Below are 26,081 nucleotides of genomic sequence, written 5' to 3'. Positions count from 1 at the left end.
ACTGGTTTAAACAAGAAATTAGAACTAGTAAAAGAGATAGAAAGGAGGGGAAGAAATATTGATAAGAGTGGATATGTGGAATAAATATAAGCAAGAGGTAAGGAGTGGGAAAAAAGAGTACTGGAGAACAATGAAACGCTAGAAATGCATACATATGTCACGCTGCTTCTAAGTCCAATTAAATCTTACAGATAAATTGAGAGAAGATATGACTCTAAATCTGCTTGTAAGTTATAAATGTATGTTCATTGAACAAAATCTCCAAGGCAGTGCCAACCTAAATACCCCTTGGTGTGGAGATATTAGTTTAGATCACAACAGTACAACCAGACTGCATGACTCTGTCCCTTAGGTGAAGTAATTAAATACATAATTACAGCGTTTCTGATTTCAGAGCTGGCTCTCTTGATGCATACATAGCCTGCAGTCATTTCACCACGCTCTTTATGCAGATAACTAGATCATGTTGGACATATCTGCTGTCCATTTCACTGGGATTACTTGGAACTGATTGAAAATCAGAACCTTTTAATGAAGAGTTCAGAAATTTAGCAGTCAGAGCTTGCTACCATAGTGAGCCTTTACTATAATGATAAAGGAGGTTAACAAATATCTGTGAAAGCTCCAGGGAAAACAGGGATTTATTTATCCTTCAGTCAGCCTACGAAAACAAGAAGGAGTTTGTGTAGAGCGAGAAGAATTTTGCTGTGTGGCTTCCATTTCATCACACCCTCTTTGTTACTCAAACCAACTACAAGATAATTCAGAAATAAAGATGCCTGCTTTTAATGGGTTAATGTCAACGAGTTAAAAAACATCTGCAGTAACTACTGGTCATAGTTAATGTTCATAGAATATCCTGAGTTGAAAATAACTCACAAGGATCAAGTCCAGCTCCTGCCCTGCACAGACCCCCAGCAATCCCACCCTGTGCATCCCTGGCAGTGCTGCCCAAAGGCTCCTGGAGCTCTGGCAGCCTCGGGGCCGTGCCCATTCCCTGGGGAGCCTGGGCAGTGCCAGCACCCTCTGGGGAAGAGCCTTTCCCTGATATCCAAACTAAACCCCCCTGGCACAGCTCCAGCCATTCCCTGGGTCCTGTCACTGGTCACCTGAGGGATCAGTGCCTGTCCCTCCAATTCCCTTCATGAGGAAACTGCAGACCATGATGAGGCTTTTCCTCACCCTTCTCTTCTCCAGTCTGAAATGCTGCTTTTGCTAAAGAGCATGTCAATTTTCCCTTCAACTATTCTCCAAATGAAATATATCTGAGAATCACAGGAAATTCGAATGTGTGAGGAAGATCAGCAAACTTCTGTAGGTAAAAGGAATAAAAATTACTGAGCAGAACCTTACTGTTATCTGAAACATCCTTGCCCTCCTGTTTTAATCATTGCCATGCAATCCAGTGCTGCCAGCAATAGTGTGTTGGATGCTATCATCTCACCTTCTTGGAAACACTGGTCAGATGTGCTTTCTGAGGCACTATCTCAGCCCTATCTTATGCACTTTTGCAAAGGTTTTAGAAGAAATTTTTTGGATGAAAGGAGTGCTGATTGTCTTTTTCTCCCATCATTAGCTGCCAATCTGAAGGCACTTCCCTGCCAGGGAATTTGTTTAAATTTAAAATTAAACTTTAGCTATGATGTTGAGACTCAAACCTGATGCTGATGAACTGTTTTGATGCTGCCACTCCATCATTCAAGCATGATACATATTGCCTTTTTACTGTCTTCAAACCATATTCTAGTTGAGCATCAACCCTGTCTGTGACTACAAATAAGGAATTTTTCTTTTCTTGCATCAGGTATTTTTCTATAATTGCATATCTCTCTCTCTTATCAGTGACAAGTCTTTTCTCAGGGAGATGCCTGCCTTGAACCTCCCTTGGAAGGATCTTTGTATGTATTTGCAAGCAGAGTGCTGTTAACCATTGTTTTCTCACAGAAACTGCTTTGAGTGTTGGGTTTAGTGTCTCCAACACTTATGATCTACCCCACAGGAGACATAAAAGTGTCATTTTGGGTAAAGTACACTGCAATTTTATTACAGAAAGCTTTCTATGCTAGGTTTTTCTGTTGTTATCAAAGAAATGGAATTGAACATCCCCCCCCTCCCCCCCATCCCCCCCACCTTGGGCTTGATTTTTTTTTTTTCTGAAAGTTGCTCTAAAATTTTCCAGCAAAACAATGTAATGGAATTAAGGACCATGGACCCATTCAGGAACCTGGAATCTCAGGTGATATACAATGTCACTGATACACAGGGCCAGCTGTCCTGGGACCCTTCTTCACCTTGGTTGTATTTCTGGTGCCTCTGAGCTGGTGCTGCCTCTCTTCTCCAAAGTGAAATGTCATTTCACCCACAAGCTCCACTGAGTGTCCCCTGTCACAGCACTATCTCAGTATTGAGTTGGATTACAAAATAATAAATAAATGAATCTTTTTTATTCAGAAGATCTGATGAGTTTTTACATAATTTTGTGTCTCAGCTGACCATGAGTAAATACAGAAAACAGTTTCTCTTATCATAACTTGAACATGAACACTCTCAGCTGTTTCTCTAAAGCCTGAAAGAGATGACTTGGAGGTCATAGACAGCAGTATAAAATAGGAATAAACCCAGAAACCACCACAATATGAAGCAGCTGAGATGGAACTGCAAAGAAAGAGTCTATTTGGTCCTGCACTTTTACTGCTCTTCCAGTGCAGCTACTTTTTATCTTCCTCCACCAAAGAATCATACATTGCAGTGTTGCTGCATGAGAAACAACTCCACACTCCTGGCTTGACCTGGGGTTCCTTTTTCTGCTTTTACAACAGTCAGAAATTAATGCTGTGGCTGGTGGCTGGGTGCTGTGCGCTTGGCATCCAGCTGGATGCTGCTCCAGACTTTCCTCCTCCCCTCTCTCAATCCTTCTGATATATTAAAATCTGGGTGTTTATTTCAAATCATCAGACCGTGTCATTCAACAGTGTTTGGCAAGTTTTATTTATTAATTTTTTTCCCAACAAAAGCCTGCAAGGCAGCAGAAAAGTAAAGCGTAAAATACATTTGACTTAATTGGCAGCAGCAGACTGCATGCGTCAGAAGGAATTAACCTCCAATAAAGCAGGATGTGCAGGAAACACAATGTACTAGTTTGATATGGTCTTTCAAAGCTACCACTTCCTGAAACAGAGGCAGAAACTCAGGTTGGCTAAGCCTGCAAGAGGCCCTTGGGTTGATGTGCGTGCAGCAGTTCTCAGAGGTCCTGCGCATACCTCCCCAGAAATCGGGCGAGATGGAATTCAGGATCTCCAGCCTTGTCAGGGTTTTCATACCCTTTTTCACCTTAAGTGTTTGAATCCAAGGCAGATGGAACAACATTTATGCTTCCCCTCCTGTGATTCAGCCTCAATGTCCTCACCCAGTCTATGATCTGAATCCTGAAGCAGCAGGAGCAGACAGATATCATTTCTGGGACACCCTCATCAGTGAAGACATAAAGAGATGGCTGATCCAAAACTGCGTAGCTTGCATCTTCAGAAACCCACCCAGTGTGAACAGACGTGTCTTGAGGACTATTTAAAGAAAAGAAATAATTTCATGGGGGTTTTGGGTTTGGTTTTTTTTTTTTTTTTTGAGTTAATGAAGGATGGACAGAAACATATGGCTGCAGTAAAGAAGGACAAAGGAACCTGTGCCCTGGTTTAAAGATTCATTTTTACTTTGCTGTGTCAGTGACACGGACTCATTTTTCATGGTTAAAGAAATAAGGAAAGAAGCTGACTTGGAGACAATGCCCTGTCATTAAAGTCTTGATAAGGATGTTCTCTCATACAAGTTGCCCATCTCCAGCAAGGAATTCACATTGTTTTGGTAATGTTAGCAAATAGTCCTTCAATGTGTGCAAGGACTACTCATGGCAAACTGAGGCCCGGGGCTAGGAACGCTTTGTGAGCTTGTTTAAAACAGAAGTCTATTGATTTCTGTTTCCACTCAATAAAATAATTAAATTTCATCTTGGCCGATGGGACTAGGTGTTGGAACTGGAAGCCGGGTTCATTCTTGTAAGAGCAATTAATCATTTACTTAATTTTAAAGTGTTTAAATCTTATTGATATCAGTGGGACTAAACCAAAGCTTGAACATACATTCTTGTTTATACTATGTCCTGAATTTCCATAAGCATGATAATGAGATTTTGCAAATTAAGGAGACAGTGGTTCAGATCCCAGAGATCTGTTGTGCCTCTGTACTCCCCGTTTTTTCATTAAGAAAAGCAAAATCATTCTTGGCTGATGTAATCTGGACCCTCAGGGTCACCATGGCCATTCTGGAGATGACATTCTGGTGAAACACCATTTGAAAGCAAAGCAAAACAAAAAATCTTCATGGTATCCTGAGCAAAAGCATAATGACTGGCTCACAGTCAAATTCTTCAATTTTTAATTTTATTCAGGCTTTTATGAAAATCACCAAGATAGAATTTTGGTGAAGTTTGGATCTAAAAAGCTGCTCCACTAAAACCATGGGCTCTTTTTTGGGATATTTAGAGAACAAAGAAGCATGTGTGGGACTTTAAAATAGAAGCACTCAATAGCACTGTACAATCTGGATGATATGGACAGTGTTTCTCTTGCCTTCTCTAACAAATGGGGTGCTGTAGTGGTTATTCTTGGGCACAAAGTTCTCTTCAGCCCCATGGGAAGGTAAGATCATGAGACACCTCACAGGTACAGGTGTTCAATCTGCCCAGGAGATCACAGAATCAGGGAATGATTTGGGTTGGAAGAGACCATAAAGATAATTTCATCCCAACCCCCCCTGCCCTGGACAGGGACACCTTCCACTAAACCAGGAGCTTTGGGATGAACCCAAACATTATCATGTTATCTCTGCAATAAATGAGGCCCAGTCCATTCCATCTCCTTGAGTTCTCATCCTTGCAGTCAGGCTTCTGCACAACTGCTGCCTTTACTGTCAGACCTTTGCTGTCATTGGCTGATCCCTGACCAGAATTTTGGGAAACTGCAGCTATCAGTAATTCAAGCAAAGACAGTTTTACTTCTCGCAGTAGCTATCTATTTATCTGCAGTTTAAGGAGAGAGAATTGAGGCCTAATGGTCACTAACTATGCCCTGATGGTAGCTGTTTAATGAGGATAAATGAGGAGTGCTGTGTCAGCTTAGACACTGGCAATAAAGTCCCAGTAAGCAAGCAGGCTGCCTCTTCCATCTTCTGTCTCAAGATGCATTTTTATACTCTCTCCATGACCTAGATCTTCACATCCTCCAGCCTCTCCCTCCTTTCAGTAAATGCCCTTTTGTGTTTCTGAATGCATTTCTTCCCCTTCAAGTGGTGCTGTTTTATTTTTTCCTGTCTTCAAGAAAAATAAGCACTGCCCTCCTTTGCCACTGGCTTTATTACAGCTCTGCCACATTATCATTTGCTTCCCTAAGAGATCTCTCACTTTTCATCCTTTCTCTAATTGTGTTCTTGCCATGCTCTGAAAAGGCTCACCACAGATGCTTTTCACGTGCTCTCATCCTTGCCTCTGCCTTGCAGAGGTTTTCACAGTTCTCCCCTTTAAACTAATTTTGTGCTTGATATGCTTGCTCTCTGGGAATATAAACAGGAAAAAATTTATATTAAAAAGTTTATTTTTTAATATAAATTTATATTTTATTTATAGTTAAATTCTATATTTATATTTATAAATTTATATTTTATTTTTATTTTAAAAGTTAATATTTATAAAGTTTATAATTTTTTTATTTAGTAACAGGCAGGGCAAGTAGAAGACACCAAGGCCAATCAGGGTGCACACATAATATTGTGGCATGCCAAATCAGGGAGAGGTGGTGGGAGTTTTGCTCCCTTTGGGTCAATGACAAAAAATTGTATTAATTTGGTTGGAGCCCTCTTCACCAACACTATTTTTGGGACAGTTTGAGAACTACCAGATATGATCATGCATGGGAGTGGGATGGAGCCAGGCCAGAAATTTTTCTCCCTTAAGAAAGATTCTCAGGGAAAACCAATTTTACCTGTGATTTTTTTTCTGGAGCAGGTAACCTGGAAAAGTACAGAGAGAAAAGGTCCCTGTGCTGTGCTTTCCATCACTGACTGGAATATGTCCACAAGGGGATAAATCCAGTGAGGAAAACAGGTGCCATGCAAGATGCACCTATTTCAGAAGAAGAAAAACTGGGCTTCCTGTATGCCTGACTCAAGCAGGACTGAGGCACTCCATGATTTTTAGGACAAGGAAATTTTTTTTCTGATTATTTTTGTAGCACAATAGAGTAATGAGAAGTAGATATTGATACTTTATTTAACTTCCTGGGGCATAGAACACTCTTTCATCTTTTCTCCGAGGACTCTCCAGTTCTTTTACCCTCTTCCTTCCACCAGAGCTCTAATGAAACTGTGATGAGTTGGCTACTTGAGCTGTTGAACCAGTTTCCAAACACTTGAATCTTTAACAAAGGCCCATTTTCTCAATATGACACTTCTTACAGGCAACAAACAACAGGAGTTTATATTACATCCTTCTACCAGAGCACTCCAAAGCCACTTTGGGATGAATAGCTTCCACAAAGAAAATGAAAGCGGATCTTTTGCTCCTGTAAGCTGATTTCACACATTTGAAACTGATAGCACAGCTCTGCATAAGCTGAGAATGTGAACCAGCGTGCCTTGCTCTGCGTTACAAAGAAAGTTGGTTGTCATAATGAAATGAGTTATGATTGCACTAACGTTTTGTCAAAGTCCTCCTACAGCTCCTGTGGTTCTTTCACACCACTTTTTCTTGCAGATCCCAGTAAAAAATTGCATGGACCGTTTGATATGCCACTCTTCATTGTAACTTCAGTGCTTGCTATTAGCTCTTAACCCCCCATGTTAGTGCACCAGTGATGTGGTTCATGAATTGCTCATAAAAGGCCAAGCATATTTTTTTTTTTGTTGACATCTATGCTTCCCTTTGCTTTCTAGAGCTTGCCAGATGGTGTGTGCTGAAGGGCTTTGAGTAGGGTCCTGTCACTGGTCCCCTCAAGGTCACTGGAACATTTTTTCAACTCCCTCAGTAACAGTAGCATTGTTCTAAAATTATGTGAGTGCATTGTGTTACAGAACACCAAATAATGCTGTCATGAGCTCACACAACTTGCACACAAGCTGCAGGCGTCTCCACCAACCAAACTTTCCTTGACTCAAAATAAATTTAACATATGAGATAGCTCAGGATCCTGGTGGGGAATAATGGTACCATGAGAATGAGGGGGGCGAAGGTTGAGGTTTGTCTTGTCTCTGCCAGAGGAGGACAAATTTCCACCTTGGAAAGGCTCCTTATCCCAGACCACACAAACATTCTTCACTATCAAAAGTGAATTAAGATCATAATTTGCCTCAAGAGGCATCATCTCATCCATACCTTGAGGGTAGAGTGTGAAATTCCCTCATAAATTCAAACTCCTGTGATATGGAGGATGGCCAAAGAAGGTTTGAGCAGGTCTCCACAACTTTCATGGGCAAAGGATGCTCAGAAGAAAGAGGAAAATAATCAGAAAACAGTGCTGTTTCTCCATCACACTTGATGTTTTCATTATTTGCAATTATTTCAAGGCAGAGATTATTAGTGAAAGTATTCTAATTTGGAAAACATTGAACTCTTGCAAACTGAGACAAAATAACAATCTCACTGAACGGGTAAGGTTGGAAGGGACCACTGAAGGACATCTGGTCCAAACCCCTTCTCAAGCAGGACTCCCTAGAGAACTCCACTAAGGATTGTCTCCAGGGAAGAAGAATCAAATATCATTAAACAAAAAGTGCCTAAAATAAATTACACCCTACCAAAGCTCGTGGATTCCCTATACTTTATTTCTAAGACTTCCTGAGTTTTTTTCTCAGAGACGCTGTAATCCACAGGAGCAGAGCTGGAGCAGTTACAGATGAAACAGTGGCAGAGGGATCCTAGAGAAGTGTGACCCTTTGACAGCAGCCTGGGGTGATGACCAGAGGATCTTCCCTGCCCAGGAGGAGACTGGTGAGGAGTGGGATCTTCTGGCACTACGTGGTGCCAGCCTGATGGGAAAAAAAGAGCCCAGAGGGAAGAAAGGGCGAAAGGACGAACACCTCACAGATGAAGTACCTCATGCCCTTGCCTCACCCACAGACAGAAATCAAACACCTCCAACTTTGTTCCCCAACGCCTCGCTACCCCATGGCTGTGAGGTGGCACCACCAAAGCTCAGCAGAGTTGTGCTGATGGGAGGTAAACCTCAAGAAAGGGCTGGCAGGAGGAGAGAACAGCCCTGAGATACTGCTGCAGCAAACACATATCTTGACAGTTCACAGATGCTTCCTAAGGAGCTTTACCACAGACTTTTTACTAAAATGTGGTTAGAGTTGGAGACCAGTAGCTTATACATCACAGATTCTGATAAAAAAACTGAGCAAAAATGTCAGCACATTTGGAAGCTGTCAAAAGCTGGGGGGCTATGCGTGTCTCATACAGAGAAAGAGAGAGAAAAGAGAAAGAAAATAAACTCCATTGCATATGAGATCTTTGGAGCAGATCTACTACAGTAACATGAAGCAACAGCTGTCAAAACAGCAGCCAGAGGGGCTGTATTTGCAGTTGGATGAGTTGGTTCCACCAAGGCAGTCCATCCCACAAAGCCCCAAAGGGAAGAATGTGAGAGGACACTAAGTTATCTATCCTGCCTGGCCATCACTGACTTCTCCAGGAGGTGATTTAATTTCCATGAGGCTGCTGAGCCACTGGTGAAGGTGCTGAGCTCTCTCTGAGGAGGAGAAAGATGAAACCTGGCATTGCTGTGGAGGAGCTCGTGGATGCTGAGGCTGACTGCCTGCAATGGCAGCAAGACTGCTCTCAGCAGCAACTTGGAAAGGAAACTTAAACCCCTACAACGAGCTGTGGCCTGTGCCATTGTCACAGCATGGGGCTCCACTGAACGGAAAATACCCCTTGGCCTACAGCCCTTCCTCTCTGCTGCTCAGGGAGGAGAGAGTTGGCTCTCATCACCCCCTTGTCGACAGCCCAGCCCCTGGGACTGCCTTCCCTGCAGGAATCTGGAGAGGGATGCTCCATCTGGAGTGAAAATCCCACCTGGGTGGCAAGTTCTACTCCACTCCTGGTGCCCGAGGACACGATTTGGACCAGAGATGTTTCTGTCCTTTCAGTGATGGGCACAGCACTAAAGCCCCCTTCTGTCCATGGCACAGTCCATTTTTAACTTTTAAGGATATTCTGGGAAAAACTAAAAAAAAAAGAAAAGAAAGAAAGAAAGGAAGAAAGAAAGAAAGGAAGAAAGAAAGGAAGAAAGGAAGAAAGAAAGAAAGAAAGAAAGAAAGAAAGAAAGAAAGAAAGAAAGAAAGAAAGAAAATAAAAGAGAACAGAACCAAAGCATGTTTTTATCCATTACCATAAAGAGGGCTTGTGAATGCGTGGTATTAGTATCCCAAAAGCTATTAAACTCCCTAGTGATGGGAAACAGATGGAAAATAAGACAAAAGAATTCACAACTCATGTTAGACTGAATTGAATTCCTTTAATTTCACACAATGAATAACATATGAATAGGATTAACTTTTTTTTTTCTTTTTTTTTTTTAGTTAAGTGCTCTATACTGTGCTAACCTGATTTGGTAGCGAAAAGACTGAGCTTTGTTTTAGAAAAAAATGTTTAAAAACCAACATCTAAGATCATGAAGGAGCATGACATTAAAGCATGCCAGATGTATCTAAGCCTCAAAGAACATCAAGTCCATATCCATTTTTAAATGTACAAAAATGCTTCATGAATAAAAACTGTTACAAAAAGAACATTTCAAACAATGTACAAGTTTTTTTCTTGCCTCTATATTCAATAAAATACAAATACATTTTTTTGCTCTAAAATATGTTTACATACAATCAAAGTAGAACATGCAAATTACACTTTAAAAAAGGCTTTTAAAAACCACTTATGAATACAAACTAAAAATTAGCCAGCACGACTTATAGAACAATCTTGTGCCCCATTCGTTTGATTTTTTAATTTTTTGAAATACAGTATATACATATTTAACACTTCATGTGCATTTATTATTTAAGAAATAGCTTAAAAAATAAAGAAAAAGAAAAGTAAAACAAACCAACATGGGATTGAACTGCTTCCCCATGTTGTCCAATTGGCAGCTCTTTTCATGTTTTTATATTTTTTTCTTTTTCTTTTTTTTTCTATGTAGTGTTTTATGCAAACTAGGCAGGCATCTTAAGGAGATCTCCAATATGTTTTTTGTTGAAATGTGCTTCTAATTATCTCAGAACTGCTGCACCCCAGTTTTTGGATGATATGGAAAGAAGAGGCATTACAAGGGCAAGATGTTTATTTTTTCAATTCAGAAAACTCCCTTTTCCCTGTATTCTTTTAGTTGTTCTTCAAACTCTTCAGGATGCTCATTAGATGTGCTTACGTGCAGTCCTGAATCAGGGCCTGTGAAAATAAGAGTTAGGGAAATCCTTGTGTTGGAACAGTGATTTCTGTTTATTTGGTGCATTATTGTAGTGCTCAGAAGTCCTCGTGATCAACTGGCACCCCATTGCACCAGATGCTACCCAAATAGTCACAATATTCTATGTTCCACAACATTTCTGCCAAATGGGCCATGCTGTAGGATACCTGGGTAGCTGATGACTACTTTCACCTCTTTTAAATTTATTTTTTCCTTTTTTTTTTTTTTAAGTTATCCAAAAACATGCAAGGTGCTTCACAGAAAATTTAATATTGAAGGGCTCAAGAAACTGGCAGCATGAAGGTCTTGGAGACACAAGTGGTAATTTTTTTTTTTTTTTTTTTTTTTTTTTTTTTCCTCTCTCCCTGAATATTTATCCCCATTTCTGGTTTTACACTGGATTGAGGAATAAAAGACCCACAGAGTGGATGCAAACCCGTGGCCTTATCTCATATGGCTCACAGCCACGTGATACTGTTTTGTGTTTTTATTGAAGCATACTCAGATGTGTGCTAATCTGTGACACAGTGGAGGTGTTTGAAAGGTTTTTTGGTCTTAGTAAGCAAAAGGGCTTTCACCCCAGTATTATACAGTATTTGGAAATGTGTGGAGAGAATCTAGAGAGTTCCTCAGTAAATCTTCCTTGTGGTAAGGGAAAAAAAAATCAAAAAGCTCATTACTGGAATATTGTTGGGTAATAAACGGCAGGAGTGGGATTTTAGCCTTAAGCCCTAAAACTAAATCCTTTATGATCTGCATGTAGTACATCGCCTTAAAATATTATTCTGTCAGCAACTTGCTTATCATCTTTATAGACTATGCAACATGCAGAACACAAATTCTGAGTGCCATCTAACAGTATTTTGTCTGCTTTTTATGACACTAACAAGCCACTCTCCCTGTCAGCCCAGGACCAGCTGCATGAGGGTGTTGTGTGGACAAACAGCCAAAGCTGAACCACAGCACCACGCTCCACCAGCACCTTCTTGCCATGAAAACACAAACCTTGATCTTCTGGATAGAGCCCATCCCATGCTGAGAGCTTTCAGCTACCAAGTCCTGAGCTTAGTTTCTCTAGGACAAATAGGACCTCTTCATGGTTTTGCTCAACGAAGGGTCTGTGGGGTTGTTCCCTCCATGTGGATGCTCTCCTTAAACACTGTGCCTCTAGCAGCCTTTTGGATAGCACTTTTTGGAAGGATAAGAGCATTCTTTTCCCAAATCTCAGGAGCTTGAGAGGCAGCAGCCACTCAATTATCCTTCCCTGGGGCAGTTTTATCCCAGTGTGTCCACAAAGGTCCAGCACAAATCCAGCCCTTATGGGTAGTCAGACCCTCTTGAAGCCACGATGGGCGTTGGATGGCAGAATTTGTTGCCTTCAGACCTTCTTTTCACTCATTACACACTGAAATGTCCTTCAATGCTAGGAAGGACATCACTGGAGATAAAACTAAGGATAAGTTGTTTGGCTTAATTTCAGCTACCTGGAATACCAAACTTACAATTTTTTTCTGTCATTTTAAGTGACTGTCACCTACTTTCAAGACCAAAGGAGATTGGGAATAAAAGATTTATAAATTAACTAAACCTCAATCCAATGTTTTATAAGGAAGAAGAGAGGAGTTCAGTGAGGTTTAGGGTTTTTTTTCTGCAGGCGTACAACTTCAGTCAATAACACTGTGCTAATTCAAGAGAGCTGAAAAGCAAAACTGGTTTTAACAGAACGAACAACCAGCCAATTTATTTCTAAGCTGCATTAATTGGAAACCAAAAAGCACAAATAGGTATGATGAATGATGCAAAACAAATTGGAAACAAAATTCTGCGATCCCTCTTATCAGTTTTAAGGAGTTAGGACCTCAAAATTTGTTCCAGTCTTAAAAAAATAAAAAATAATACATCCCCTCTTCCAGCTCCCCGACGCAATCCTATCCCCATATGCGTTCAGTTTTAATAAGCTAAGGTGCTATCACAGAAGAAAAATCAGTCTCTAAAAAACAACGAGTTGTATGTTTACAGTGTTCCTCTAACACCATAGTCTTGATATGATTTTTGTAAATAAATAACAGAATAGAAACACAATATTTTTTTGTGGGGACTTTTTGTTGAGTTTGTTGTTTTGCTTTTTTGGTGGGGTTTTCTTGTAGTTCTTCTTTTTTTTTTTTTTTTTTTTTTTTTTAGTGTCGTGCTATATGAAGCTTCCTTGGCAATAAACCAATTCAAGATTTCTCGAAAAAGGGAATAGAATTTGGCTTGTCAACCATTAAGAAATTCCAATCCCCCCTCCCTTGGTGGAATCTTCCCTCCCTGTTCCCATTTTAATATCCATCTTGCCATGCTAGGTGTTGAGTGCACCGCAGGATTTAAAAAGAAAGGAAATAAATTTGAAAGTACCTATTTCAAATTTCAACAATTTACTTTCTTTTTTAAAAGCATTGACAATGCAATGGAACAGCTTTTTGTTCAGTCTTTGTTTTAGTGAAACATTTTAATTGGGCTGTGGATATGGAGCTTGGGTATTTTACCCAAGTTTAATCAATGGCTAACGGACAACTCGAATGAGAAATGTACAATTTGAACTGACCATTTAAAGAGACGATTTGTCACACACAGTTTGCATCCATGCAGACTGAGAGCTTTATAATTACATTATGTACAAAAAAAAAATTATTTTTTAGTTTATTAAGGCAACCACAACTTGGAGAACATGTCCAAAGTGGCATTAATACAATTGCAGTGGTGATACCCTTTGAACATTTTTATTTCTATTTTCAGATAAGAACACTTATTCCTTTTCTTTTTTTTTTTTTTTCAGAAATAATTGCCAAGAAAGGATCTATTATCCATAGGGTTTGTTCTATAGTTTTTTAAAACAATCTACTTTATCTATTTTCTTTAAAAGATAATATCAAGGCGTTGCTACCCAAAGCAAATTATTAATATTCTGGTTTTCCCATTAATTTCACTGGGAATTGCAGATGGCAAAAACTTGGTAGATTTGGGTTCTGGTTTTTATTCTATTTTTTTTTTGTGTGTCCTATTTTTTTTCTTTTATCTTTTTTATATTATTTTTTTGGTGTTTTTTTTCCATGTTTACTATAACTATTCCCCAGAAGTGTCTTGCTGTTCTCTACTCATATGTACCGAGCATCAAAACAACTTGGCTGATGGATGACCCCTTTTTCACATGCCATTGCCAAGTTGCTTCATATAAACGTGCTATTGTAACCGAATATCCGTGTATACCTTATTTTAAATGCTGTGATATTCCATTGTTTCTTGGGATAGCACTCGGAATGAGTGTGCACGCGTGTAAGGCTCTAATTTTCTATTGCCTATATTGCAGCTAGTTGTAACTAGGCAAGTAAATGAGAAAGAAATATATAGTTCTAGCAGGAGCCAGGCATTTTGGCTTATGCTGTCCCAAAGCCTGGTAGGTATATAAAACTGGAAAAAAAAAATCAAATAGATTATAACCAATATCACAGTTGAGAAAATTACATTATTTTTTGTTGGGTTTTTTCTTCTTTGTTTCTTTCTTTGTTTCTTTGTTTCTTTCTTTGTTTCTTTTTTTTCTTTTTTTTTTTTTCCTTTTTTTACAGTGATTTATACTATGGTAAAGTTACTCTTAGTTTCACCTGGCCCACCAAACAGAATCAGAGTCGAGCATGCACCCTTAGTGACAACGTTCAGCTATCTGCGAGGATGACTTCCAGCCTCTGGGTACGGTATGAGAACAGCAATGCTGAGATTCAGATTAGTTTTGGAAACTCGGCAGAGTTCATGCTTTTTCCAACTTTGACACACATCCTCCTCCCCTGTATCCCCCACTTTTCCCGCGCCTTTCCCCCCTCTTTCCTTGGGGGGGGGGGGGCTTGGGTCAAAGCGATGAAGAGGAAAGATGCGCGCCCCAGCTGGCACAGCTCTCTGCAATGAGTTCTGGCTGCTGAAGGGACAGGTCAGTCTGGTGCTGCCAAAGGGGTGAGGCCGACTGTGCACCTCCTGTCCCCCAGTCCTGGCGTGCTCCACTGTGGGCACCCAACATCTGACGAGGTGCACTGGCCTTAGGGAAGGCCTTCGCTTTCACTCCCTCTGCCCTTCCGGTGCCTCTTCACTTTCACATCCTCCTCTTCCTCCTGCGGGGACTTGTTTTTCCTTTTTCCGACCCGGGGCGCCCGGGGTAGAGGGAGAGGGAGTGGAGGGGGTGGAGGAGGCAGAGGAGGCGGCAGCGGTGGCGTCTCTCGAGCCATGTGTATGACAGCCTCGATGGTGGCCATGATTGTATCTTGAGTGGCTGCTTGCTCCAGTATTAACGGGTTGAGTGTTGGTCTCTGACCTCTTTTGCTTGGAAGGTCAACACATTTTTCCAGAACGGGCATTTGGTCTCTGGAGTCTTCATCAAAGGAAAGGGGCTGCTTCCGAGGACGCCCCCTCCTCTTCTTCACGAAGTTATTGCCTGTCTTTGATTGTCTCTGCAGCCGCTTGGCTTTCAGGATCTTGTTCACATGGTCCAGGTTCTTCTTTGTGGACAGGATCTTGGTGTAGTTGCACATCTTGCGCACCTCGCACTGGATTGCTTCAATTTCACGGCGCTTGAACCTTTTCTTCAGTGGTGAGCTGGCTGTTGGGAGACAAGGAGAGAAACAGGGGTGGGTCAAACCACAGCGATTGGAAACTCTTCTTTTACCCCTTCTAGCATCATGAAGAGTAGATGAAAATACAACTTTCATACAAGTAGTCTTCAGAGATTGCTCTCTGCCTGTTCCCTCTTCTAAAGCAACAAAGCTTTTGCTACAGCAACGTTTTAGCATGAGTTTGCTTCATTCTCATTTTTCAACCTTTAACTGGAGAGAAGGAAGCCTAGCATAGCTGTCATATTGGTCCAATTTAACTATTAAACCTTCTGTACCCCAAAGATATAATCCTGATATCTTCAATTCAGCCTTTAATTCTTGTCATGAATGCCAGTTAGTATGAAAAGTGTTTGTTGCTGAAACTAGTGGGCAGAGACAAGAGGTGTGGGTCACTTCATCTGTGGCAAATTCATTACCCCTGCCTGGGTTTCTGTACTATCATCTCTTCAGATACTAGCTGAAACTACTCAGTCATATAATTGACTTTAATGGCCCCCAAAGTAAGCTTACTCCTGGTTCAGATCACTTACTTTAGATCTGAACAAAGTCCAAAGTAGTTAAGTTTCTTGCCAAGGTCACGTTGTGAGTCATTGTCAGAGCTGGGAAGAGTACCCAGAATTTCTTGGCTCTTTGTCCTTTGCTTAGGACACGAGACCTTGCTTGTTTTGCCTAAATTGTCTCATTGTCCTTTCCTGAACATGGCATCTGTTCAGAGTTCAGGATTTGCACACGGATTAGAAGTAACTACCCCTTTGTGAGGGAAGCAGAATGTATTAATTCTGCTATTGCAATAGCTGGTGCTCCCTTTCACTCCTAACATATCAACTCTGTGCTGCTGGGAAAAAATGATGGAACTCAGAATTTCCTTTTTGGTAAAGAATAAAACATCCTACTAAATTAACCTCAGCCCACATCTACTTGCAAACTTAATTTACACCTGACTGTCAAGCAGTCATTTGGGTTTGAAATCCTTGAAGTTTCCTGAGCAGGCAAGATTTTGAGAAAGGTTCATTTGGGGGTTATCTCTGCCTTCATGGCTAACAGGCTAATCTTCCAGCAGTAGTTTAAATAAAGTTGCTATTGTAGCATTTTCTGCAGATAACCAGGAGCTGTCAAGTTGTAGAATCTCCTCTTGCTCTCTATGGGCTGTGACAGATTCAGCATATAAACCTCATTCACTGGCCTCCCCTCTTGGAGAACATAAATTATTGGCTCTTATACCACCATGTTGCTTGGATTCAGCGAAGAGCTTGCATAAACAAACCCAAGTTACAATGTAAGAAGTAGGAGTGAGTCATAAACAAAACACAGACATATGCTCTCTTATAAATAAAGACCTGGGATGGCCAACTTCCCAAAGTCTGGTTTTCATTAATTACAAAACAAAATACATTTTCCATATGTAACCCACTCCCCACACCAAAAAGAAAAATAAAACCCATTTGCAGTTTGTGGTTCACAAAGGACAAAAGAAAAGAGGAATGCAGTCATTTTGGTACCAAAGGAAAAGAGAAAGGAAATGAAATATCCAAGTTGCTCAGGAGAAGCTAATTAGTTGCACAAAATTCCTCCCAAGTAGGTCACCCCTAAAAAACTGTGGATTCAAGATCCCTAAAGGCAAGTGGCAGCAAGCTATTTCCCAGAAATTTGATCAAAAAAGGTTAAGTCCCTGTCACAGAAAATGATTATTCTCATCTGTTCTCACTGGTGATTGACATAAGTAGCCCCAATAACTTCAGCCTTAAGCATTAAAATCCTTTGAGTCCCACCCATATCCTGAGAGTAGCTTCAGGTCAGAATATCTAAAAAATCAAACATTTGGCACAATCCTCAAGTTCACTGTCCACCTTTTGCCTTTTATTTCTATTGTCAGGGCACATTTTCAAATATATACTTTTTTTAATTCCAATATTTGAGGTGCTTTTTTTTTTTTCTGAAAGTAAAGCTGAAATTTTTCAGTTGGTGATTGACAACGGAAAATTTACCAGAAATACAGGAAAGCTTGCAAGGTATCACGATGATACCAGGAGATTTGGCCTTACTCTCAATTTTCATTGGAAAGAAAGTAAGCCAAGGAACTGGGGAAAAAAATGAAATAAAGCATTAGCCAAGCCCCTGCAAAGACTTTATGTCTTTACTGAGATTTATCTGCAGGCAGCTGTTTCTGCAGATTGGTGTTACCACCTGAACGTGGTCAATGGAGACCTGGTCTGTACAGCTGGTAGAGGATGACCTCAGCTTCTAAACCCTAAAATGGGAACTCAGTGCAGTTCAAGATGACCTTGCACATTGTTTTGATGTCCAGATGCTGGATGAGAACACAGAACTCCCGTCCATCCTGAAACCCTCTTAGGCACTCAAGAGGTCACTCAGGCTGAGAGTCCTGAGTGGAGCCTGATTCTGAATAGACACTGCCTGAGTGGAGCAAAGGCTGGCACCTGCCTTCTGCCAAACTGCCCAATTCCCCAAAATTAACTGATATGAAGGCAACTGTGGGTAGGCTTCTGCCTCTGCATGTAAATGAATGGCCAAACACCACTTGCAGTGCATTCCTTCATGTTTAGATACTTTTTTTGCCCCTATAAAACTTTGCAAACTCACAAGTCTGTTCATTTTTGTGCTGAAATACATTTTCACATTTAGGAAAAAAAACCCCTATGTGCTGTTCTGTGCTGGCTTACTGCACTAATTTTTCCTTTGTAAATGCTTTGGGGTGTTTATGGCTTTCTCAGGGAGCTTGTTAGAAGCTACTAATAATTCCTTTTCTTTCTTCCTAGCAAGCCTCTGAACTTGCAGGCTCTAGAAATCATTTGAGTTGTTACACAGTCTGCCAGTAGTCAGAATGCATGTACTGGGTAAGTACCTGTGCTTTCAGGTCAGGCTTTTAAAATGAGATATTAGGAAACCCAACATAATTTTGATTATTGAATGTCAAGGACATCTGCTTCTACATTTGGTGTAGGAAGACTATGCAGAAATAGTGTGATGGGCCTGCAAGGGGAAGTTTTGATGAGGTGTGCCTATGATAAAATATCAGGAAGATCTGCCAAAGTAAACTAGCATTGAAGTGAGAGCCATTAGGTGTTATCAACTCATCTGGAAGCTCTTGGTGAGCAATCTTTGATATAAAATATTTTCCTATATTGCCATGTGACACACTGCTCTGCTGAAAGCCAAAGCTATGCATTAATCTTTTCCATTTCATCCAGACAGACCCTGCCCAACCCTGGACCCAGGCTGGTCTGTGTTGGTCTTAATTTTTTGGATTTTTTTTCTGGTCTGCCTCCACAAAAGCAAAATCCACCCCAAAATGAAGGGAAACTAGAAATGCATGGTGCAGCCCAAGCTTTTATACTTTTGCTTCATCCTTTCCCCACTCTCCAAACAACCCCAGCTAGCTGCCCCAAAACAAGCAAGAACCAATGTTAGCCTTAAACCACAGCTTTACACATTTCAAATAGGGCACACGGAGGTCTGGTGCTTCTCCCCGTGCCAGGGTCCACAGGTGCAGTGAGGCTCAGTCTCACGAATTAGAAATGGCTGCAGGCCATGCTGGGAAGCCACACAGGAATGAAATGATGCTGGAAGCAGCTTCTGAAGCAAAGAGAGCCACTCCCACCAAAAATACAAATATTTCCAAGGGGAGTTGGAAGAGGCTGAAAGACCCACTCCAGCAGTGATGGTGAACGAGGAGGTGAGCCCAGGTAGACCAGACCCTTTGGATTTTCTTCATTGGCCCCATAAGTTTATTCTGGATGGCTCTGTTATGTCTGAAGCCCTAAAATCCTTCTTGCTGCCTGTTACTCTCCATCCCTTCTGAGGTGCCTGAGGCCACTTGCAAGAACATGGCACAGAGGAGGCTGCTCAAATCTGGGGTCAATTTCTTGGCTTGCATTGAATGGAGGAATTTTCAAAGAGCTTCCTATTAATTACAGGAAACCCATAGCACTGTCCTGTTTTCCCATTAACACAGTTTCTTTCAGTTTTCAGCTAAATTATTTCAACATCTGGGCTACAGATAAACCAACAATTTAATTAGACTTCTGAAAATAAAAAGAATGAACTATGCAGTCAGGCATACACTTTCATCTTGAAACGGATCATAAAATATTTGTGTGCTTTCCTTCTTTGCCGCTTTAAAAATCTGTCCTTGGTTTATATATAGGAAAGTACTAAAGACTAAACAGACAATCCTGATTTTTTGAATATAAAAATTTATCTTTACAGAGGCTAATTTGCAGCATGAAACCCTTTCTTTCACAATTTATTCAAGAAGTGAGAGGGAAATAAAAATAAGTGTGTTGAAAAAACACTTTCAGCTGAATGATTAAATATGCAATAATTCTGTAAGTCAGTGATACAAATATGTTTCTTGTGAATGTGGCATCAAAAGTTTGACAAGACTATGAAACTCCTAATGGCTGCATGTAGGGTAATGAACTGTGGATTCCCCATTCACTGGAAATTAATACAAAATGGAAGATTAACCTCTCTATCCATGCCCAAGAAAAGGCATGATGATGCCTGAATGACTTGGCTCAATTTCCAGCAGTATAAAGATATCACCTTTCTGATCTGATTCAAAATAGAAGCACAAAAAATAAGTTGATAGAAAAGCATGCTACTCTGACTTATTTATTCTGGTATTTTAAATCACTGCTCATTGCCCCAGACAATTTTGCATTTGCAAGACAGAATATTATGCTAAAATCACTGAAGTATGCAGTAAGAAATCTCATCTGCTCCTCAGCTATTCACTGTGTATTTGGTTGGTTCATGCTACAGGGATGGGAGCATTTAAAAGAAATGAAGAATGGGGCTGAGGAAGGAACCCAGGAGTCTTGCTTCAGAGTGTCCTGCTAGACCCTACAGGCTGGTGCTACTTGCATCCTCATTATTGCACAAGTGGTGGTGTGTGAATAAAATAGATTTGATGTGCCAAGATCTACAATCACAGCAAGAAAGCATTGGAGATGTTACAGCCTGATTATCACATTAGTTATTCACATTTGCAGCTACTTCTCCAATCAGGAAGAGAATTGGGTGAACATATTGTACAGCTCCAGAAGGAAGAGTATGGGGAAGAAACAGAGGGGCTGGAGTGAAAACAGCATTACCTGCTTCAGATGTTGCTGATGATGAAGGTAGGAGAGCTAATACTGGACTTGGCATTGCAACACTGTCAACAGCTGCTGGTTTCCTTCTGGTCATCACATTACAGGCAGAACTTTCCATTTTACCATGAAGTGAAGTCTGGTCTGCTTTTAAGTGGGGACCTGCAATTCCTGGGGAAACAAAATTTGGATGAGTGTTAGTACTGTAACATGTCTGGGGATATACCTGAAAATAAGAGAAGCCAGTTGCTGTCCTTGCTGCATTGATATATTTCCATATTTCCTTGTGGATGTATCTGTAATACAGTCCTGAAACTAGCAAAGATCACAATTGTTATCAATTTTTGATAATTTTGCTGAAGGATGTGCCATCACTGGTCTCTATAAACAATGATAAACCAACAAAACATTCTGCATTAGTGCTTTTTCTTCTAAAAAACCACGTACACTCTGATACATGTATAAAGACAGATATCCTTCGTAACCCTACTTACTGGGAATGCCTATGTATAATTTCCTGTGTAGTTCATTCTCCACACATACTTACATACTTCTCTGCTATAAACACCTGACTTAGTGGGTGTTTCATCTGAGCAAGGGGCAGGCATCAGGAACAACCTCAATATGCAATTCCCATCCGGAGCACGTTACATTTATTTTTCAGGAATTCCCTTCCTAATTAAATTTGCCTTGCAGCTCATCAAAGGGAAGTGAGTTAAAGAAAGAGTTGTTTGTCATATGTCTTTCTACCTACAGTTTACAATGCAGAATAAATGAGTGGTAAAATAATGCCAAAGAAGTTAAATATTCCAGGAAAATAAAAGTTATGCACTTATGGCTGGCAAATTCCTGCACTAACAGTACTTCTCAAACTCTTGTATAGTTTGTAACCATTTTGTTTCAGGATATGTGAAACAAAATGGATACAAAATGGTTTAAATATGTGAAATTTAAACTCCTGGCAGGGAAATTTGAAAACCTCTCCCAGTCTCTGTGATGTTGGGCTTCAACATGATTAAGGCAGATATTAATTTATCAGAGATAATCCTTCATAAATTCCTTCTTTTTTCAGATCTCAACCTGCACATGAGCCTCAGATAAAATGCACCAGATTTTGGCAACTAAATTATACAATTATTCAAAAAACCACAAAGCATCTGATGTTGAAAACTTCTCTTGAGACCACCTTGCCCACATCACACTGCACAAACAGGGCCCTCTACAGAAGGCTGCCCTGGACCACATCTGGCCAAATGAGAATATCTCCAAGGAGGGAGAGTCCACAACCTCTCACTACAAACTGTTCATCCCCTCAGTAAATCTACACTGTTCAGGAACAACTTGTGTTAATGTTTCAGCTTGTGCCCAATTACTCTTGTCCTGTCACTGGCCAGCACTGAGAATAATCTGGCTCCATCCTCTCTAATCTTTCCCATCAAATATTTGCATATGTGGAAAGAATCTCTCTGAGCCTTCTCTTCTCAAGGCAGAACATCCCATCCCTCTGAGTCTTTCCTCATAAGAGAGATAATATCCCAGATTCTTCATAATCTCTGTGCCCTCTGACTGGACTCTCTCCCATATGTCCATATTCCTCTGACATATCAGCCACTGCTCTGAGTTCTGAAATTCTCCAGATTTGTGGAGGGTGTTCTCTACCCTGCCACCTGCTCATTAATTGACATATTAAAAGTTTTTAGTCCCCATATCATGGGGACCTCTACCGTCTGGTCTCTAAGTGGATTTTGTGCTACCCATCACAGCCCTCTGAGACCAGCCAGTTTTCAGTCCATCACAGTGTGCATTTATTCTGCCTGGGTTTCATCATTTTGTCTGTAAGAAGCTGATGGAACTCAGTGGCAGAATTCTTGCTAAAGTCAAGATGAAAAACATCAGATTGGTGAGGCATGATTTCCACTTCACAGATCTGTGATAACTACTCCTGTCATCTTTTCCTCCTTCATATGTTTGGAAATGCTCTTCACAATTATTTACTCCATCACATTCTAGAGATTGAGGTGAGGCTGAACAGCCTTGCTGCTTCCTTGCTTTTGCTTCTTGACCTAATTGGACTAATATTTCTTCTCTTCTAGTCCTCAGAAACCTCTTCTGATCACCACAACCTTTCAAAAATGACCTAGAATAGTCTCACAGGGATGCCAGCCAGATCCCTCAGCACCTTTGGGTACAACCTGCCAAATCCCATGGATTTATGCCTGTCCAGTTCATTTAACTGTTCCCTAATCAGATCTTCCTCCAAGAGCAGGTTTTCTTTCCACAGCAGCATTACAGGCCTGGGATTCTCAAAGGCCAGTCCTACCAGCAGAGACCAAGGCAAAGGGGACAATCAGTCTCCTGCTGATCTTTCTCAGCCAGGGTCCCTGTTTCATTCAGCAAGGGACCCATATTTTCCATAGGCTATTTTTGACTGCTTTATGTAACTGTCAAAACATTTCTTGTTGATCTTCTGCCCTAGATTCAACTCCAGATGGGCTTTGTCTTCCTAAGCCCATCCCTGCATGCCTGAACATTGTAGATCTCATTCTCTGGATCACCTGCTTCCGCGTCTCTATTGATTCCTTTTTGTACCTGGAGCTTCTTGGTCAATCATGAGAATCTCCTGACATCTTTGCTGAGTTTGGTTTGCCACCCTGATCTGGTTTTGTATGTCTCCACAATGTTCCTGATCCAGGCCAGCAGCAAACCTCCTGGCACTGCAGGTCAGGTCAGGGCCTTCATCCCCTGCAGCACTGAGCCCCCACTGCCGCCCCTGGCTGCACCTGGACAGCACCTGCTGGTTCCTCAAAGCCTTTCCACAGGTGCTCTGACACAGCCTGGGAAAGCTCCCTAAGATCATCAAGTCCCACTGTTCCCCCACCACTGCCAAGGCCACCACTGACCCATGTTCCCGAGTGCTGCATCCACCTGGCTGTTAAATCCCTGCAGGGGATGGGAACTCAGCACTGCTCCTGAGAGCCTGTGTCAGAAGTGGACAACCCTTTCTGTGAAGAAAGTTTTGTTAATATACAGTTTAAACCTCCCCTGGCACAGCTTTCCTCTTGTTCTGTCCCTTGTTCCCCAGGATTAGAGTCTGGCCTGTCAGGGAGTTGCAGAGAGTGAGAAGGTCCCCCCTGAGCCTCTTTTACTCCAGGCTGAGCTCCCCCAGCTCTCTCAGCTGCTTCAGACCCTTTTCCCTTTTGTATCTCTTCATTGTGCTCAGCTTCTCCATACACAAACCAAAAATTCCTTATATTTGCTATTTGGAGCTGCTATGAACAGTCCCTATGAACTTGGGTTTCTGGTATGTAAAAGGAGAAATATCAGCAGATCTGTGGGTTGTCTCAGAAGCTGTGGAAGAGATCCCTATCAGATTCAGGCACAGAAGTGCTACAGTGAGAGGAGTCTGAAAGACAGTATGGGCATACAAATGGGCCAGTTTGGGACAGGAGTCCTGATGAAAATGTGAGCTGATATCAGCTGGTAGACTTAAGGGAGGCAAGAAAGGGCAGAAATAGTGACAAGTGAGACAGTGTTAGAGGTCACAGCTTGGTGGGGATAAACAGAGCAGTCTCTGCCTATTAGACCACACATCTTTCCAGAGCCTCAAATCTACTATTAAGCATCTCAAATTGTATCCATTAAAGTTCAATCTCTGTCTGCTCGGCTTCTCTAGTGCAAATGAGAACAATAATATACCCCTCATCTCAAGAGCAGTCCTGTGAAAATAAAATTATCAACATTCATGAAACATTCATCTATTCATACCGAGGCTTAGAAATGTGGAATAAATGAGACATGATGTCAAGCACTGAATAGCAAGAGGAAAATCCAGCTCCCAAATAGCTGTTCATTAGGTGAGCTCTATACATTGAATAAGCAGTGTCCCATAGAATAAGTGAGATATTTGACTAGGTAATTACCCTTTGGAGCTCTGTGTATGCACACCTGAGGTCTCACCACTACACAGTGCTTGGGTTTGTGCCTTAACAATATTTATTCATGAGTGTAGTGGGTGCACAAGAAATGTGCGCATGTGGGTGCATGTATCAATACACACACACATATATGCACGTGCATATGGTACATAATAATGCTAACAACCTCATAAATTCAACATCTGGTCCTAATTAAACTGAAGGGCCTATATAAAGAGCCATATGAAAACATGCAGCTGTAACCTGTTGACCTCTATTGATAAAAAAAGAAAAAAGTCTGTGAAGCTGTGTTTCAACATATCAAGGGACAATCACTCATTTTTTCAAAGGTAATCCCCCACAAACCACTTATCCTCTCAAATCTCTACCTGCACACAGTGTTTGCATTAGGGACCTTGATTTATGGATCCCCACTCCTTGGATGGAGAGGCCAACTTCCTGTTGCCGTGGTTACTTAGATCTTGGTTCAAGGTTAAACTACTCCCAAATCAAAATCAGTGGCAGGCACAGCATCTAACAGCCAGGTTATTGACTACCCTAGGATGCTTAAAGGTCAAAGACCAAAGTGCTGCTCACTGCCTTTGGGGTGAGTCAATATTTTCAATATTTTTATTCTGTTTCTTCTGAAGAAGTAGTTGCTGCTCAATTACCACCTATCTGGGTTTAGCAAGGTCATACAAATCATTGAGGAAAGTCCTCCCCCTACAGAAGAGATACAAATGTAATGAATTACTTCAAAGTCTACATGGCCCAATTGCAGCTCATCACTGGTGAATCATGGGCTCAGACATCTGTCTCTTGTTTTAGGGGCTTGGTTTCTTCAGCCTGTACCCCTCACCTCACTGAAAATCTCCTCTATATTGAGGAAGAAGGGTAATTTATGGATCTGGACCAGTCAATAAAGGAGAGCCATCAGTTTTCTTTCCTGGATACCAGAATGCAGACAGAGATTCAGAGGTATTGCTGGAAACACGCAGAGGTGCAGCAATTTGCTGACAAGGTTTTGATGCATGCTGCAGTAGTGGAATGTCTGTCCTTCAGTGGGCAGACCTGCTGGTGTGCTATCATCACCTCTCATTGCACTTTTTCCTGTCAATTGGACTGCTCTGTTCAGAAGGCCTTGGGTAGGAGAAGGCCCTAGTTCAACCCATCTAAGAATCAGGTGAAAATAAGTAATTTCCAACACCATCAGAGGGATGTAAGAGTTTAAAATTCACACACTCATTTGTTGAATCAGTCTATTTTATCTTTTGGCACCGCCACACAAAGAGAGAAGATTCTGTGGGGGCTGGAGCTCTTTTGCCATGGAGACAGGCTGAGAAGAAATGAGAGTTTTTCATACTGAAGAAGGCTGTGGGGAGACCATATTGCCCCTTCCAGTACTTGAAGGGAGCTTCAAAAAAATCTGAAGAGTGACTTTTTTGCGCAGATAGTGATAGGACAGAGTGGAACTGATTTAAATTCCAAAAGGGAAGTTTTAGATATTACAAAGAAATACTTTCCTTTGAGGGTGGGGAGGCCCTGGCAGAGGGTGCCCAGAGCAGCTGTGGCTGCCCCTGGATCCCTGGAAGTGTCCAAGGCCAGGCTGGACAGGGCTTGGAACAACCTGGGATAGTGGAAGATGTCTCTGACCATTGCAGGGGGGTTGAGACAAGATGCTATTTAAGGTTCCTTACAATCCAAACAATTCTATGATTCTATGATGTAAACTCATAGCCTGATTCAGACCTTATTTATCACCTCTCTGTTGATCTTTGTGCATTTCCTCCAAATTAGAACCCTTTTCATCCCATGAAAGACCCATACCTTAACTCCCCCGAGTCCTACTGACAGCACAGACAACACCACATGTAAGCAAACCATGGGCAGCAAAGAAGGAAAGAAATCAATCAT

The 26,081-nt window shown here is 41.3% G+C and overlaps 1 protein-coding gene across 3 annotated transcripts in view; it reads right to left on the bottom strand.

Moving 5' to 3' along the window:
• Positions 1–9,540: 9,540 nt before the first annotated feature.
• Positions 9,541–26,081, bottom strand: part of SETBP1 (SET binding protein 1) — a 270,277-nt gene continuing 253,736 nt past the window's right edge. For all 3 annotated transcript variants that reach the window (XM_071425795.1, XM_071425793.1, XM_071425794.1), the window contains 2 exons: positions 20,257–20,424; positions 9,541–15,126 (listed from right to left, as the gene is read on the bottom strand). In XM_071425795.1, coding sequence (XP_071281896.1) covers positions 14,570–15,126; positions 20,257–20,424 — 725 coding nt within the window. In that variant the 3' untranslated portion in view covers positions 9,541–14,569. The remainder of the gene's footprint in view (positions 15,127–20,256; positions 20,425–26,081) is intronic.

The sequence above is a fragment of the Agelaius tricolor genome, unplaced genomic scaffold (genome assembly GCF_023055355.1).
Source record: "Agelaius tricolor isolate 1412-34295 unplaced genomic scaffold, bAgeTri1.0.p SCAF_4, whole genome shotgun sequence".
Lineage (NCBI taxonomy): Eukaryota > Metazoa > Chordata > Aves > Passeriformes > Icteridae > Agelaius > Agelaius tricolor.
Note: the sequence above shows the minus strand (reverse complement) of the source record. Positions and strands in the feature narration are given on the sequence as shown.